At 46.9% G+C, this 14822-nt stretch overlaps 2 protein-coding genes across 4 annotated transcripts in view; one reads left to right on the top strand and one right to left on the bottom strand.

The window, feature by feature from the left end:
• LOC126959080 (protein argonaute-4) overlaps nucleotides 1–8516 on the bottom strand; it is a 53031-nt gene extending 44515 nt beyond the window's left edge. The window contains exon 1 of one of the 3 annotated variants that reach the window (XM_050798049.1): nucleotides 8104–8516. In XM_050798049.1, coding sequence (XP_050654006.1) covers nucleotides 8104–8122 — 19 coding nt within the window. In that variant the 5' untranslated portion in view covers nucleotides 8123–8516. Of the gene's footprint in view, nucleotides 1–1436; nucleotides 1991–8103 lie in introns of those variants that run through there. The other 2 variants (XM_050798053.1, XM_050798052.1) reach the window with 2 other exon arrangements.
• Nucleotides 1–14822, top strand: part of PSMB2 (proteasome 20S subunit beta 2) — a 623524-nt gene that overhangs the window by 397110 nt on the left and 211592 nt on the right. The window lies entirely within an intron of this gene.

Here is a 14822-nt window from a genome sequence, read left to right as displayed (position 1 = left end):
GTATAAAATCTTGCAAGAGCATTAGTAGCTCTACAGCTACACTTACAAAATTATATGCATTTTAAAAATCATCTCTAAACTCTGGAGCCACCATCTCCAGAGTTGGAAATGATCTATTAATCTCTCACAAATTAGCCTGCATCATTATAAACTGTACATATAGGAGAAGATTAAACTGTAGCTCTATTTATCAACTTATTTGCTAATTTCAATAGTGAAACAATACCAATAAAGCTAGACCTTCTCATTTATAACTTGATATTTTTAGAACCTGGACAATTTGAGATTTCTTGCTCATAAGATCTAGTTTATTCCACAGACATTTATTCATTTATTCAGTTATAACATGCCTAACCTGTATTATGGATTCAGAAAGAAGACAGAGCCCCTTCTTTCAAAGAATGTACAGTCTAGACCAGTGGTTCTCAACCTGGGGTAATTTTGTTCCCCAGGAAACATTTGGCAAATATCTGGACACATTTTTGGTTGTCACAACCTGAGGAGTGCTGCTGGCATCTAGTGGAAAGGACCCAGGATACAGCTATGCATTCTACAATGCATAACACAGCTCCCCACAACAAAGAATTACCCAGTCCAAAATAGCAATAGTTCTGAGAAAGAGGTTGAGAAACCCTGGTGTAGACAGAGTAATCTTTCCAAACTATTTTTAAAAAGAAAAGATTCCATAAGTTAAAGAAACCTTGCATACTCTCTCCCCTCTTAACATTTCAATGTATATTATCATATCAAATTCTCGAAAAAGTCATGTAATAAATAAACCTGGTTAACTTTACCTCATCATTTAGCTAACTTTTTTTCCCCCACAGAACTCTCTCTTTCTAAGATTTGAACATCTATTAATATTCAGCAGAAAAGGATCTTGTGGAGCACAGTCTGGGAGACACTTGTTTAGAAAAAATCTGACTCCTTTTTGATGACAATATCAAGTGGACACTGGCCTAAAAAAATGAACATCTTTTCTGCTATGAATAGGCATTGAGCAAAGTGGGCTGTGGTTACAATGGAAAGTTACAACAGGTTCTGTTACTGCAATGGCATTTCACTGAGAACAAAGACTTCACTAAGGAGAGAAAACTTTGAAGCAAGAAGTTGTTCTGGGCCACACGTGGTGGCTCACACCTGTAATCCCAGCACTTTGGAAGGCCAAGGCAGGCAGATCACCTGAGGTCAGCAGTTGAGACCAGCCTGGCCAGCATAGTAAAACCCCGTCTCTACTAAAAATACAAAAATTAGCTGGGCACAGTGGTGGGCGCCTGTAATCCCAGCTACTCGGGAGGCTGAGGCAGGAGAATCGCTTGAACCTGGGAGGCGGAGGTTGTGGTGAACCAAGATCGCGCCATTGCACTCCAGCCTGGTCAGCGAAACTCCATCTCAAAAAAAAAAAAAAAAAAAAAAAAAAGAATAACTTATCTTACATATCTAAGTTTGACACAGAGGTACATCACTGAATGATGATAAGTTTGTCATCAAATCAATATTCTGGAGGCAGAGGTTGCAGTGAGCTGAGATCGTGCCATTGTACTCCAGCCTGGGCAACAGAGGGAGACTCAGTCTAAAACAACAACAACAACAAAAAGACGTTGTTCTGGTCCAACATCACTTAGGAAAATTAGAGCAAATACTTTATTATGTTTATGGTGACAGATTACCATATTCTAACACTTAAAGTATTAAAAATCATTTTACATATTAATTATTCATTTTCCCACGATATTCTACTTATCCTTCAGAATTTGGTTTAGATGTAACCTCCTTGGAAAGCCTTTCCTGATTCTTCCAGACTACAGGATCCTTCCTCTGTGTTCAAAAGACTGTCTCTATAGGGGAAACCATAGAGGAAGTATAAGAAACCACTTGTTGCCAGGCCATGGTGGCTCATGCCTGTAATCCCAGCACTTTGGGAGGCCGAGGCGGGCGGATCACGAGGTCAGGAGATCGAGATCATCCTGGCTAACACGGTGAAACCCTGTGTCTACTAAAAATACAAAAAATTAGCCAGGCGTGGTGGTGCGCGCCTGTAGTCCCAGCTACTGAGAGGCTGAGGCAGGGGAATGGTGTGAACCCGGGAGGCGGAGCTTGCAGTGAGCCGAGATGCACCACTGCACTCCAGCCTGGGTGACAAAGCAAGACTCCGTCTCAAAAAAAAAAAAAAGAAACCACTTGTTAGGTTACTCTGTCTCCTTCACTAGATTACAAACTCTTATAATAAATGAACCTCCTGTTAATCTTCTCAATATCTAATGCAGCAGCCATCATGTTGTAAGAATTCAATAAATGTTGAACTGAACAGTGTCAATAATCCCAGATAGAATCTAAAGACAAAAATGATAATTATCTTTCTTTCTCTCCCTCCCTCCTTCCCTCCCTCCCTCCCTTCCTTCCTTCCTTTTGTTCTCTCTCTCTCTTCTTTCTTTCTTTCTCTCTTTTTTTTTTGGGACAGAGTCTCGCACTGTCGCCCAGGCTGCAGTGCAGTGGTGCGATCTCGGCTCACTGCAACGTCCACCTCCCGGGTTTAAGAGATTCTCCTGCCTTAGCCTCCCAAGTAGCTGGGATTACAGACGCCAGCCACCATGCCAAGCTAATTTTTTGTATTTTTAGTAGAGACAAGGTTTCACCGTCTTGGCCAGGCTGGTCTCAAACTCCTGACCTCGTGATCTGCCCACCTCGCCCTCCCAAAGTCTCTCTCTCTCTCTCTCTTTCGTCTTTTCTTCTTCTTTTTATTTTGAGCCAGGGTCTTGCTCTGTTGCCCAGGCTGGAGTGCACGGATTCAGTCATGGCTCACTGCAGGCTCAACCTCCTGGACTCAACTGATCCTCCTATCTCAGCCTCCAGAGTAACTGGGATACCACGCCCAGCTAATTTTTGTATTTTTTTTTTAGATGGAGTCTCACTCTGTCGCCCAGGCTGAAGTGCAGTGGCTCAATCTCGTCTCACTGCAAGCTCCGTCTCCTGGGTTCACCACATTCTCCTGCCTCAGCCTCCTGAGTAGCTGGGACTACAGGCGCCCGCCACCATGCCTGGCTAATTTTGATATTTTTAGTAGAGACGGGGTTTCACTGTGTTAGCCAGGCTGCTCTCGATCTCCTGACCTCATGATCTGCCCGCCTCGGCCTCCCAAAGTGCTGGGATGACAGGTGTGAGCCACCGCGCCCAGCCTAGTTTTTGTATTTTTGGTAGAGACAAGGTTTTGAGTTTTGCCATGTTGCCTAGGCTGGTCTTGAACTCCTGGGCTCAAGTAATCTGCCCACCTAGGCCTCCCAAAGTGCTGGGATTACAGGCACGAACCACCGTGCCCGGCCCACTAAAAGTATTCTTATTGCCTGGAGTTAAGTTATACTTCTAGTGTACAAGAGGATCTATCAATACAATTGATAAGACAATTACAAACAAGGTAACAAGGTAAGAAGTAAATAGTAAATAATGTGAGAGGTAATGAACATACTGAATTAACCCAATTAAATTATATAAATAACTCAACTCTGCATATTTCAAGATACACTTAAGCAATCACTGTATCATTCATAAAGTTGTAAGAGGCCAGGCACGGTGGCTCACGCCTGTAATCCCAGCACTTTGGAAGGCTGAAGCGGATGGATCACCTGAGGTCAGGAGTTTGAGACCAGCCTGGCAAACATGGCGAAACTCTGTCTCTACTAAAAATAGAAAAATTAGCTAGGTGTGGTGGTGGGCACCTCTAATCCCAGCTACTCGGGAGACTGAGGCAGGGTAATAGCTTGAACCTGGAAGGTGGAGGTTGCAGTGAGCCAAGATCACACCACTGCAATCCATCAAGGGTGACAAAATGAGACTCGTCTTAAAAAAAAAGAAAGGTTATAAGAAATATAGCTTTATAATAGAAATTTGGAAACAGAAACTTGGATCAAATGACTTGCTTAAGGACATAAGACTTTGAGTTTAAATGCTAACTAGAATCCAAATCTCCTAACTCCTAGCCTAGCACTTTTTTTTCCCAATATACTTCATAATCTTGTGGTATGTATTCTTACCAGAAATACTTGATATCAAAGAGGCAGAGGCAGAAGAATTGAAAGAAAACGATTAAGAAGTGGCAAAAAGTAAATATTATTTGTACCTCCTTTCCTTGGCAAAGAGAAAAGTTAGATGTATCTCCTTTCCTTGGCAAAGAGAAAAGTTAGAAGCTGAGTGATAATTTCTTTTAATAAGCTTAGAAGATTTAGTGTGAAAATTATATATTTTTTTCATTCTAGAAGCTAATTTCTTTTTTTTTTTCTTTCTTTCTTTCTTTCTTTCTTTCTTTCTTTCTTTCTTTCTTTCTTTCTTTCTTTCTTTCTTTCTTTCTTTCTTTTTTTTTTTATAATTTGGCCTAAACAACAGAGATTTATTTCTACAGCTCTGAAGGCTAGGAAAAATCTGGTTTCTTTGAATTTAGCCAGCTATCTACATAAGGAAGCAATAAAGCACAGTGACTAAAGCTCTGGAACCAAATTACTTAGGTTTCAATCCTGGTCTCACCACTCCCTAACTGCATGATGTTGGGCCAGTTTCTTGGCCTTTCTGCGTCTCAGTTTCCTCATTTATAAAATGGGCACGTGTGTAATAATAATGGCATCTATCCCATGAGATTATGTGTATTCAAGGTTTAACATAAAGGCTGGGCGCAGTGGCTCATGCCTGCAATTCCAGCACTTTGGGAGGCCGAGGTGGGTGGATCACAAGGTCAGGAGTTTAGGACCAGCCTGGCCAAGATGGTGAAACCCTGTCTCTACTAAAAATGCAAAAATTAGCCGGGCATGGTGGGCACCTGTAACCCAGCTACTCGGGAGCCTGAGGCAGAGAACTGCTTGAACTCAGGAGGTGGAGGCTGCAGCGAGCCGAGATCGCGCCATTGCACTCCAGCCTGGGCTACAGAGCAAGACTCTGTCTCAAAAAAAAAAAAAAGGTTTAACATAGTGCCTTGCAATAGTAAATGATCAGGAAATGTTAGCTATTATAATTGCATTTGTAAATATTATAGTCATAGTTAGTGCTCAAAGGTCCCTGAGGTGACTTTTTTTTTTTTTTAGATGGAGTCTTGCTCTGTTGCCCAAGCTGGAGTGCAGTGGCGCAATCTCGGCTCACTGCAACTTCCACCTCCCGTGTTCAAGCGATTCTCCTGCTGCAGCCTCAGACTACAGGCGCGCACCACCACACCCAGCTAATTTTTATATTTTTAGTAGAGATGGGTTTTACTATGTTGGCCAGGCTGGTCTCGAACTCCCAACCTCAGGTGATCCGCCCACCTCGGCCTCCCAGAGTGCTGGGATTTCAGGCATGAGCCACTGTGCCCAGCCCCTGGGGTGTTTTTTAGTTGTTTGGTTGGTTTTTTGTCATTTTGTTTTGTTTTGAGGCAGAGTTTCTTTTTGAGGTGCGATCTCAGCTCACCGCAGCCTCTGCCTCCCAGGCTCAAGCCATCCTCCCACTTCAGCCACCCTAGAGTAGCTAGGGCTACAGGTATGCCACCACACCCAGCTAATTTTTGTATTTTTAGTAGAGAGAGGGTTTCACCATGTTGGCCAGGCTGGTCTCAAACTCCTGGCTTCAAGTGATCCACCCACCTCAGCCTCCCAAAGTGCTGGGATTACAGGCATGAGCCACCACACCCAGCCTGGTCCCTGAGTTTTATTTTCAGGGTATCCCCAAAATGTGGTGACAAAGTCAGATAACAGGATTCTCTGAAAGGGTAACTGATATGACTTAACATAGAACAGATGAAGTCAGCCTTAATGAAGAGGAGATGATTAGAAGTCCAAACTCTGGTCTTTATTCCACCATTTGGCCTTTTGAAACCCTAATGAAGTCACTTTATCCTCTCTGAACCTCACTTTTCTCATCTGTAAAATGGAATAGCTACCTGCCTTGCCTACCTCCCAGAGGATTAAATGACCTAATAGTTATAAAGGCACTTTACAAACTGTAAAGTACTGCAAACAACATATTACCATAATAAGTGGTAATCTAATTAATTATATTTCTGAGTATTGGCAGAAACTGAAACAGGTTGCAGGGAGGCGGGTGGGGGGGGGGGGGGGGCGGACAGAATAAGACTAGACTAAGGTTTCAGGGACTGTTCAAGTGAGGAGGGCACAAAGCACTAGATCCAGGTGTGCTCTGCCAGCGAAGCAGGGATGATTCTCCAGGTTCTAAAACAGCCTGGATGAATCATCCCACAGGACGATCAACTCCCTTTGCTCTGATTCTATGCTTAGCAGGCAGCTACTTATTAGTTGGGTTTCCAAGGTACTGCAGCACCAAAAAAGGAGTTTGCTAGAGAGCAGACAGGAAAATATTCCACTCAACAGAAAAGATCTATGTGACATTTTGGCTTATTCATTAGTGTCTTATAAATATAGTTAGTGAGAATTAATTTTCCACAATCTGAACAATCCTGAGTGAACCACTAAATCCTCAAACCTGCAAAAGCTAAAATCAAACAAACAAACAAAAAGAGTCCCTGGGCAGTGCCTAACATCACCAGGTTGATCCTTTCCATGAAATTCAGTTTATGCCCACAGTTACACAGTTTCTTTTGATATCAGCTCATAAATGCAACAGTTGTTTCAATTATGAATTACTAGGGGGAGGGAAGAAACATTTGTTGAGCATCTATAGGCACTAGTCTCTATAGTGAGACTTCTCATATACTCTCATTTCATTCTCTCAACAATCTTACAGAACATAATTATTATTACCCTCAATTTAGAGATGAGAAAATGAAAGTTCAAAGGAATTAAGTAATTTGCCCAGGGTCATACAACTCTTACATTACTATATTGAATTTGAACAGAAGTCTGTTACATTCCTAAAGACCTGATCATGTCTTTAGCCAGGGGACATATCTGAAGTTAACCTGGCATAATACACTGAAGTTTATCAAATAATATTAATGCGGCAAGCCAATTTATTTTTAAAAGGCATATGAAATTTGATTATGAGGGCCTTTAAACAATACTTGAAGAAGCAAATTAGGGTGGAGTTTAATCACTTAGCTATGCAAACAAGTGCTAAGTAAACAAACCTGCCAAGTTTCCAAACTCAAATGGCAACTCAAATTGTCTACGCATTAAAAAGACGAAACACTCTACGACTAAGTTCATTATGTAGGTAAGATTTGAATATTAAAGTTAATTCCACCACAGCCCCTAAACCCTGCGCTACTTAGCCAAGGCATTAGAAACCTGTTGGGCTTTGAGGTGGAAGCACCAGGCCCCAATACTCAGGGCACTCATTACAGCCTGGAATGGTTCCTATGGTTTGGATAGAGAGAAATAACCAGAGGCCATCCATATCCACAACAAATTACAGTTTCCAAAGCACTTTCTCCTTCATTTGATCCTCACAACCACTCATAACCCAATTAGAAGAGAACTCAGGGCACTGAAGCCTGTGCTGGAGCAGACTGGCTGGCAACTCCCGTGTCACTCAAAGGCTGGCCCGGACCACTCTGTGACTAACACACAGACTGAGTAACAGATAGAGGCACAGAACCATGTTCTTCGGGACATCAGGGCCTTTCAGAAAGGATGGGCATTTTGTCTCTTGACCTTCAGAGATCATGAGAGGTGTTTGGATTAAGTTCTTCTTCCTCATCTGAAGGCTCTGGACCGTCTGCCAATGCAAAGAAAAACAGGGGCGCGGCCCCAAACCAGGACTACCGGCTACTAGCTGGCAGCGGGGCCCTTTTCCCGGTCTGGGCCAGGCCTCCGCGCGCACTGGGCAGCGGATCGCCCCTTCTGAGGCCCAAACTACCCTCGCCGCGATCCCGGGCACAAATCATCTCCCCGAAGTGGGGCCAGGAGTGGCCTCCGCCCGGCGGAGCGGGCCACCTTCCCGAACCTCCCCCTCGGACCTCAGGATCCACCCAACGGCCGTCTGGGGCGCGGTCACCGCCCCCCAGGCCCGGGTCAGCTCCCTCTGCTTAGTGCTGCGGCGCTCGGGTCCCCTTCCCCAAGGCCTGGCGGCCCAAACCCGGCTGGGCGACGGGGCAGCCAAAGTCCCGGCCGCCCGCCCCGGGCCCCGGGTCCCGGGTCCCGGGTCCCGCCCCTACCCGAGCTCGCTCCTCACCGGGTCCCAGCGCCTCCATGGCGGCGGCGGGGGCCGCCTCGCCCCGGTCCCCGGCGCCTCCCGCTCCGGGCCCCGCCGCCGCCGCCGCCGCCGCCGCCGCGTAACGCTTGATCTCCGGAATATTGGCGCTGGGGTGGCGCCGCGGAGACGCGGGCGCTGGGTAGGGGGCGGCGGCGGCGCCCGGCCCGGGGACAGGGACCCGGCTCCGGCTCTTCCGGCCTCAGCGACAACAAAAACAATCCCCGCCGCCGCCGCCGCCGCCAACGGGAGCGGGAGCGGGAGCCAGCGCGCGCGCCCGCCGGGAGGGGAGGGGGCGCGGGGTGCGCGGGCCCGGGGTCCCGGCGGGCGGAGGGGGCGTGCGCGGGCCCAGGTGCGGGGGTCCACCGAGCCCGGCGGGGGGCGAGGCGGGTCGGCGGGACGGGCGCGCGCCCGGAGGGGGCAGTGCCCGGTGGACGTGTCGGGCACGCGCCCGCTGGCCCGCTCTGCCCGGTCTGCCCGAGGAGGCCGTCCCGTGGCCAACGGCTCTGGGGGCTACGTGCCATCCCCCCAGGGCGTCCTGCAAAAGATCTGGATTCCAGTTCCGCCGACCCACAGATTCAGTTTTCCACTTCTGTGAGTGGAAAGTGTGCTGAGATTCACAGGAGCCACCTCGCCTCCCTCTTCCCTCCTCCCACCCCAGATCGCTTCTGTCATCCTGTCTTTTAGGGTCACCTTAGAGGCAGCAGTCCTCCTTCATCCCTTCATCCAGCACCACACACCCAACGGCGCGTCCCTCTCCGTATAGCCGGAAGGCACCACGGGAATGGACTCTGATGAATGATGCATTCCCTCCCCGGTCCCATGACAAGCGCCTCTGGTCAGCAAATCACCAGTCACTTTAGAAGAGAAAGGTCTTGGCCGGGCGTGGTGGCTCACGCCTGTAATCCCAGCACTTTGGGAGGCCAAGGCGGGTGGATCACCTGAAGTCAGGAGTTTGAGACCAGCCTGGCCAACATGGCGGAACCCAGTCTCTACTAAAAACACAAAAAAATAGCCGGGCGTGGTGGCGGGCGCCTATAATCCCAGCTACCTGGGAGGCTGAGGCAGCAGAATCGCTTGAACCTGGGATGCAGAGGTTCCAGTGAGCCGAGATGGGACCATTGCATTCCAGCCTGGGCGACAGAGTGAGACTCCATCTCAAAAAAAAAAAAAAAAAAAAGAAAAGAAAAAAGAGGCCGGGCGCGGTGGCTCAAGCCTGTAATCCCAGCACTTTGGGAGGCCGAGACGGGCGGATCACGAGGTCAGGAGATCGAGACCATCCTGGCTAACACGGTGAAACCCCGTCTCTACTAAAAAAAATACAAAAAACTAGCCGGGCGAGGTGGCGGGCGCCTGTAGTCCCAGCTACTCGGGAGGCTGAGGCAGGAGAATGGCGTGAACCCAGGAGGCGGAGCTTGCAGTGAGCTGAGATCCGGCCACTGCACTCCAGCCTGGGCGACAGAGCGAGACTCCGTCTCAAAAAAAAAAAAAAAAAGAAAAAAGAAAGAGAAAGGTCTTGCTTCCTTGGATGCTTTCCCCTTAGCAGACAAGAGCCAAGGGAGCAGCACCACCTCCAAGGCAGCATGGTCAGCCCAGCAGGCCCGGCATCTTCAGGGCTTTCAGTAAGGACTTTGAGTGGGACAACATTGGGCAACAGGCCAAGAAGCAGTTTCTAGTCAGCAGAGTGAAGGAGCCCCTTGTCCACCAGTTGAAAAGCTACGATGAGTGTGTGTGTGTTGTATTCTTTGCTGGGGCATAACATAGCAAAGTACCACAGACTAGGTGGCTTAAACAACAGAAATTTATTTTCTCACAATTCTGGAGGCTGAGAATCCCAGATACGGTATAGGCAGGGTTGGTTCCTTCTGAGGCCTATCTACTTCACTTGGTAGATGGTGGCCTTCTCCCAGTGACTTCACATGGACTTCCCTCTGTGCGTGTCTGTGTCCAAATTTCTTCTTCTTATAAGGACAGCAGTCATATTAGAGTAGGACTCACTCTAATGACCTCATTTTAACTCAGTTACCTCTTCAGAGACCCTGTTTCCAAATACAGTTACATCCTGGGGTGCTAGAGTTAGGACTTCGATATACAAATTATTGGGGTGGGGGACAATTTAGCCCCTAGCATGTGTGGTAGAATATTCATTTGAGCACCTACCATGTGCAGTCATAGATCCAGGTAGTTTTTTTTAATGTAATGATAAAAAAATGTTAGCATCACACCCTGGTCATGCACTCTGCTATGGGCTTCTCATGTCACTCAATCTTTACAACCACCGGTAAGGTAGATATTGTTAAGAAAGGTATTTGTACAGATGATGACACCAAAGCTCAGGGAAGTTAAGTAAGTCGGGCTTTGCATTATATGATGTTGCACTGAAGCATGGGAAAATTGGAGTTCTAAATCTTGCATTGAAGTCCTGGCTAATTCTCTCCCTGATTGATTATGGAACTGGGACTTTTAATCTAGTGCCTACATTCTTGTCTACTGATACCATACTCTATATTCTTTTTTTCTTTTTTTTGAGACGGAGTCTCACCCTGTCACCCAGGCTGGAGTGCAGTGGCGTGATCTCGGCTCACTGCAAGCTCCGCCTCCTGGGTTCACGCCATTCTCCTACCTCAGCCTCCGGAGTAGCTGGGACTATAGGCGCCTGCCACCATGCCTCGCTAATTTTTTGTATTTTTAGTAGATTCGGGGTTTACCATGTTAACCAGGATGGTCTCGATCTCCTGACCTCATGATCCACTTGCCTCAGTCTCCCAAAGTGCTAGGATTATAGGCATGAACCACCGTGCCCGGCCACCATACTCTATATTCTTTTCACAGCATCATGCTACCTCTCTATTAAACCAGATAGTAACCAGAAATAGTAATAGGGGACAGAAAGTTCAAAGGGGAGAAAGTATTTACGAAATGGTCAGACTGCTGTACAGCTAAGAAGAAAAGAAAAACGAACTAGAGTTCAGGTTTTTCACTACATGCTAAGTTCATCCTAGAGTTTAAACAATGCAGGTGTCTCAGATAGCCTGGTTTGTGGCTGACTTTCCCAACCCCACTTCCTAACATAATTTCTCCATATTCTATTTGCTACCCTAAGCAGAGACCATAGTTTGTTCCCTGGGCTGAAAATAGTTTTACCAGTAGCTTCAGAAACCGAAGTATGAAATTTGTTCGCCCCATAGTTCCAGTTGGGACCGAAATGTCTCACTCAACAGAGTGATTCTTGATTACTCTGATCATCTACCTTCTCATTTCAAAACTCACTCTCACTCAGACACCCACTGTTCCTTTTCCAAAAACTATTCCTACAGAACCCTCCCAAACCAAATTTCTGCAGTCAATAAACTCCTCTAAACCTCGGCCGGCTCAGCAAGTCCTCCCTCCACTTCCTGCTGTGGCTGAGAAGAAGCCATGACCCAGAATGCCACTTCCCCTGCAGCTCTCTCTGATGGTGGTTGCTCATTCTTCCACATCCCACATGCCTCCAGGACAGGGTAGGGCATGAATGAATAATTGACAATATATTTGCCCCCATCATACGAAACTTTGAATCCTTATGTTCATATTAAAACCATTTGCCGGATGGGCACGGTGGCTCACACCTGTAATCCCAGCACTCTGGGAGGCGAGGCAGGCGGATCACGAGGTCAGGAGATTAAGACCATCCTGGCTAACACGGTGAAACTCCGTCTCTACTAAAAATACAAAAAAAATAGCCAAGCGTGGTGACACGCACCTGTAGTCCCAGCTACTTGGGAGGCTGAAGCAGGATAATCGCTTGAATCCCAGAGGCGGAGATTGCGGTATGAGCTGAGATCACGCCACTGCACTCCAGCCTGGGTGACAGAGTGAGACTCCGTCTCAAATAAATAAATAAATAAATAAATAAATAAATAAATAAATACCGGCCAGGCTCGGTGGCTCACGCCTGTAATCCCAGCACTCTGGGAGGCCGAGATGGGCAGATCACGAGGTCAGGAGATACAGACCATCCTGGCTAACATGGTGAAACCCCGTCTCTACTAAAAAATACAAAAAACTAGCTGGGCGAGGTGGCGGGCACCTGTAGCCCCAGCTACTTGGGAGGCTGAGGCAGGAGAATGGTGTAAACCTGGGAGGCGGAGATTACAGTGATCTGAGATCTGGCCACTGCACTCCAGCCTGGGCGACAGAGTGAGACTCCGTCTCAAAAAAAAAAAAAAAAAAAAAAAAAAATTAAAAATAAATAAATAAATAAATACCGTTTGCCAACCGGCCACACCATCACAGAGCCTCCTTTGGGGATGTAATTAACTCAACTTTTGGTGTTAGGTTTCATTCCAGGCCTGGCTCCCATGATAGTGAAAATCCTTGAGGACAGGGCTCATTCAAGTATTCAGGTTTGTTCTCTGTTGTCTATCAACCTACCAGGCACCAAATGTCTATTTGTGGACATTTATGGAGTGAATGAATCAATAAGTGAATGTGTAAATTGTGGAAGCTAAAAATGGTCCAGTAGAGGGGCCAAGGTGAAAAACTCTGGGTGAGGTGCCAGCTTCTCTAGAGCACAGATTTTCAAATCACATGGTCCTGGGTGTAAATCCCAGTTCCTCAATGCACATGCTCTGAGTGTCTCAGGTATGTCTCATCATCTACTGCTTGAGGATGTCTTGAAGAGGAAGTTAAATTATATATGTGCCTGCTCCTGTGTGTCTGGCACAGAGATAGTTACTAGTTCTCCTTCCTTCCTACTGTTACCCCTGCAAAAAGTCACAATGGGATGTCTCTCTTCTCCCATGCTGCTGTGATGCTGTCCTTTGAGAGATACTGAGCTCAAGATCTCAGCTGAGTCAAAAGAGGAAAGCAGCCTGTAATCCCAGCACTTTGGGACACCAAAGTGGGCGGATCACCTGAGGTCAGGAATTTAAGACCTGCCTGGCCAACATGACGAAACCTTGTCTCTACTAAAAATACAAAAATTAGCTGGGCGGGCCGGGCGCGGTAGCTCACGCCTGTAATCCCAGCACTTTGGGAGGCTGAGGTGGATGGATCACGAGGTCAGGAGATCGAGACCATCCTGGCTAACACAGTGAAACCCCGTCTCTACTAAAAATACAAAAAATTAGCCGGGCGCGGTGGCGGGTGCCTGTAGTCCCAGCTAGTTGGGAGGCTGAGGCAGGAGAATGGCGTGAACCTGGGAGGCGGAGCTTGCAGTGAGCCGAGATCACACCACTGCACTCCAGCCTGGGTGACAGAGTGAAACTCTATCTCAAAAAAAAAAAAAAAAAATTAGCTGGGCGTGGTGGTGGGTGCCTGTAATCCCAGCTACTCAGGAGGCTGAGGCAGGAGGATCACTTGAACCTGGTAGGTAGAAGTTGCAGTGAGCTGAGATGGTGCCACTGCACTCCAGCCTAGGTGACAGAGTGAGACTCCATCTCAAAAAAAAAAAAAAAAAAAAAGGAGAGCAGAGCCCTCAAAAACTGAGTATGTTTACATGTCTTGTGCCTGAGCCACCTGAAGACAGGGCCTTGGCTCACCCCTTTGGGAGTGAGAGCCAGGCACAAAGAACATCCTTGATCAAGGTATATAAGTGGAACTGAACTTCTTGAATATATCAATGCTCCCCTGAAGCTAGGCTGTGCCAGAGGGAGCCTTACTAGTGGATGCTGTGCTAGAAATCAGGGCTCCAGCCACCAGTGCTGCATGGGGCACTCTGGGCCACTGGCCTCTGTCAGTGCTTTGACTCCCCAGCCTTTCCTCACGCCAGCTTTCCTCAAAGTCTGGAGCTTAGGAGTTGAGGAGGAGCTTCTTTGGTTTATCAATTGGGCCAGGGGCTTTAATTCTTCTTTAGCAGGGGAACCCCTTATTCAAATAAAAATCTTCAATATAAATTGAAGTGGAGCCACTTTGTTAGAGATGGGCAGAGACTTGCATTGAACACTACTGAACTAGACCAGCTCGCCACAAGCCACCACCTGGCATCTGAATAGAATCTCAGCCCACCTGCTCCTATTCAATTGGCAGCTTTGCTCTTTTGCATCTTTCTTTTAAGAGACGGGGTCTCACCATGTTGCCCAGGCTGGTCTCAGACTCCTGGGCTCAAGTGATCCTCCTGCCTTGGCCTCCCAAAGTGCTGGGATTACAGGCATGAGCCACCTTGCCTGGCCTTCATTGCTTTTTGTGGCTGAATAATATTTCACTGTATGGATATGCCACATTTTATTTATCCATTCATCAGTTGGTTGACATTTGGGTTGTTTCACTCTTTGGCTATAATAATACTGCTATGAACATTCATGTCCAAGTTTTTGTGTGGACATACATTTTTAGTTCTTTTGGATATAATCCTAGAGGTAAAATTCCTGGGTCATATGGTAACTCTATGTTTAACTTCTGACAAACTGCCAAACTGTTTTTCCTCAGTAGCTGTATCATTTTACATTTCTACCAGCAATGTATAAGGGTTCTAATTTTCCCTATTCTTGCCAACACTTAATTTTATTTATTTATTTACTTTGAGACAGGGTCATCCTCTGTTTCCCAGGCTGGAGTGCAGTGACGCAATCATGGCTTACTGTAGCCTCAACCTCCCCAGCTCAAGCAATCCTCCCACTTCATCCTCCCAAGTAGCTGGGACTACAGGCATGCACCACCACACTCAGCTAATTTTTGTATTTTTTGTAGAGTAGAGACAGAATCTCACTCTGTTGCCCAGG

Source organism: Macaca thibetana, chromosome 1, assembly GCF_024542745.1.
Source record: "Macaca thibetana thibetana isolate TM-01 chromosome 1, ASM2454274v1, whole genome shotgun sequence".
Lineage (NCBI taxonomy): Eukaryota > Metazoa > Chordata > Mammalia > Primates > Cercopithecidae > Macaca > Macaca thibetana.
This window is presented reverse-complemented; position numbering and strand designations above follow the sequence as displayed.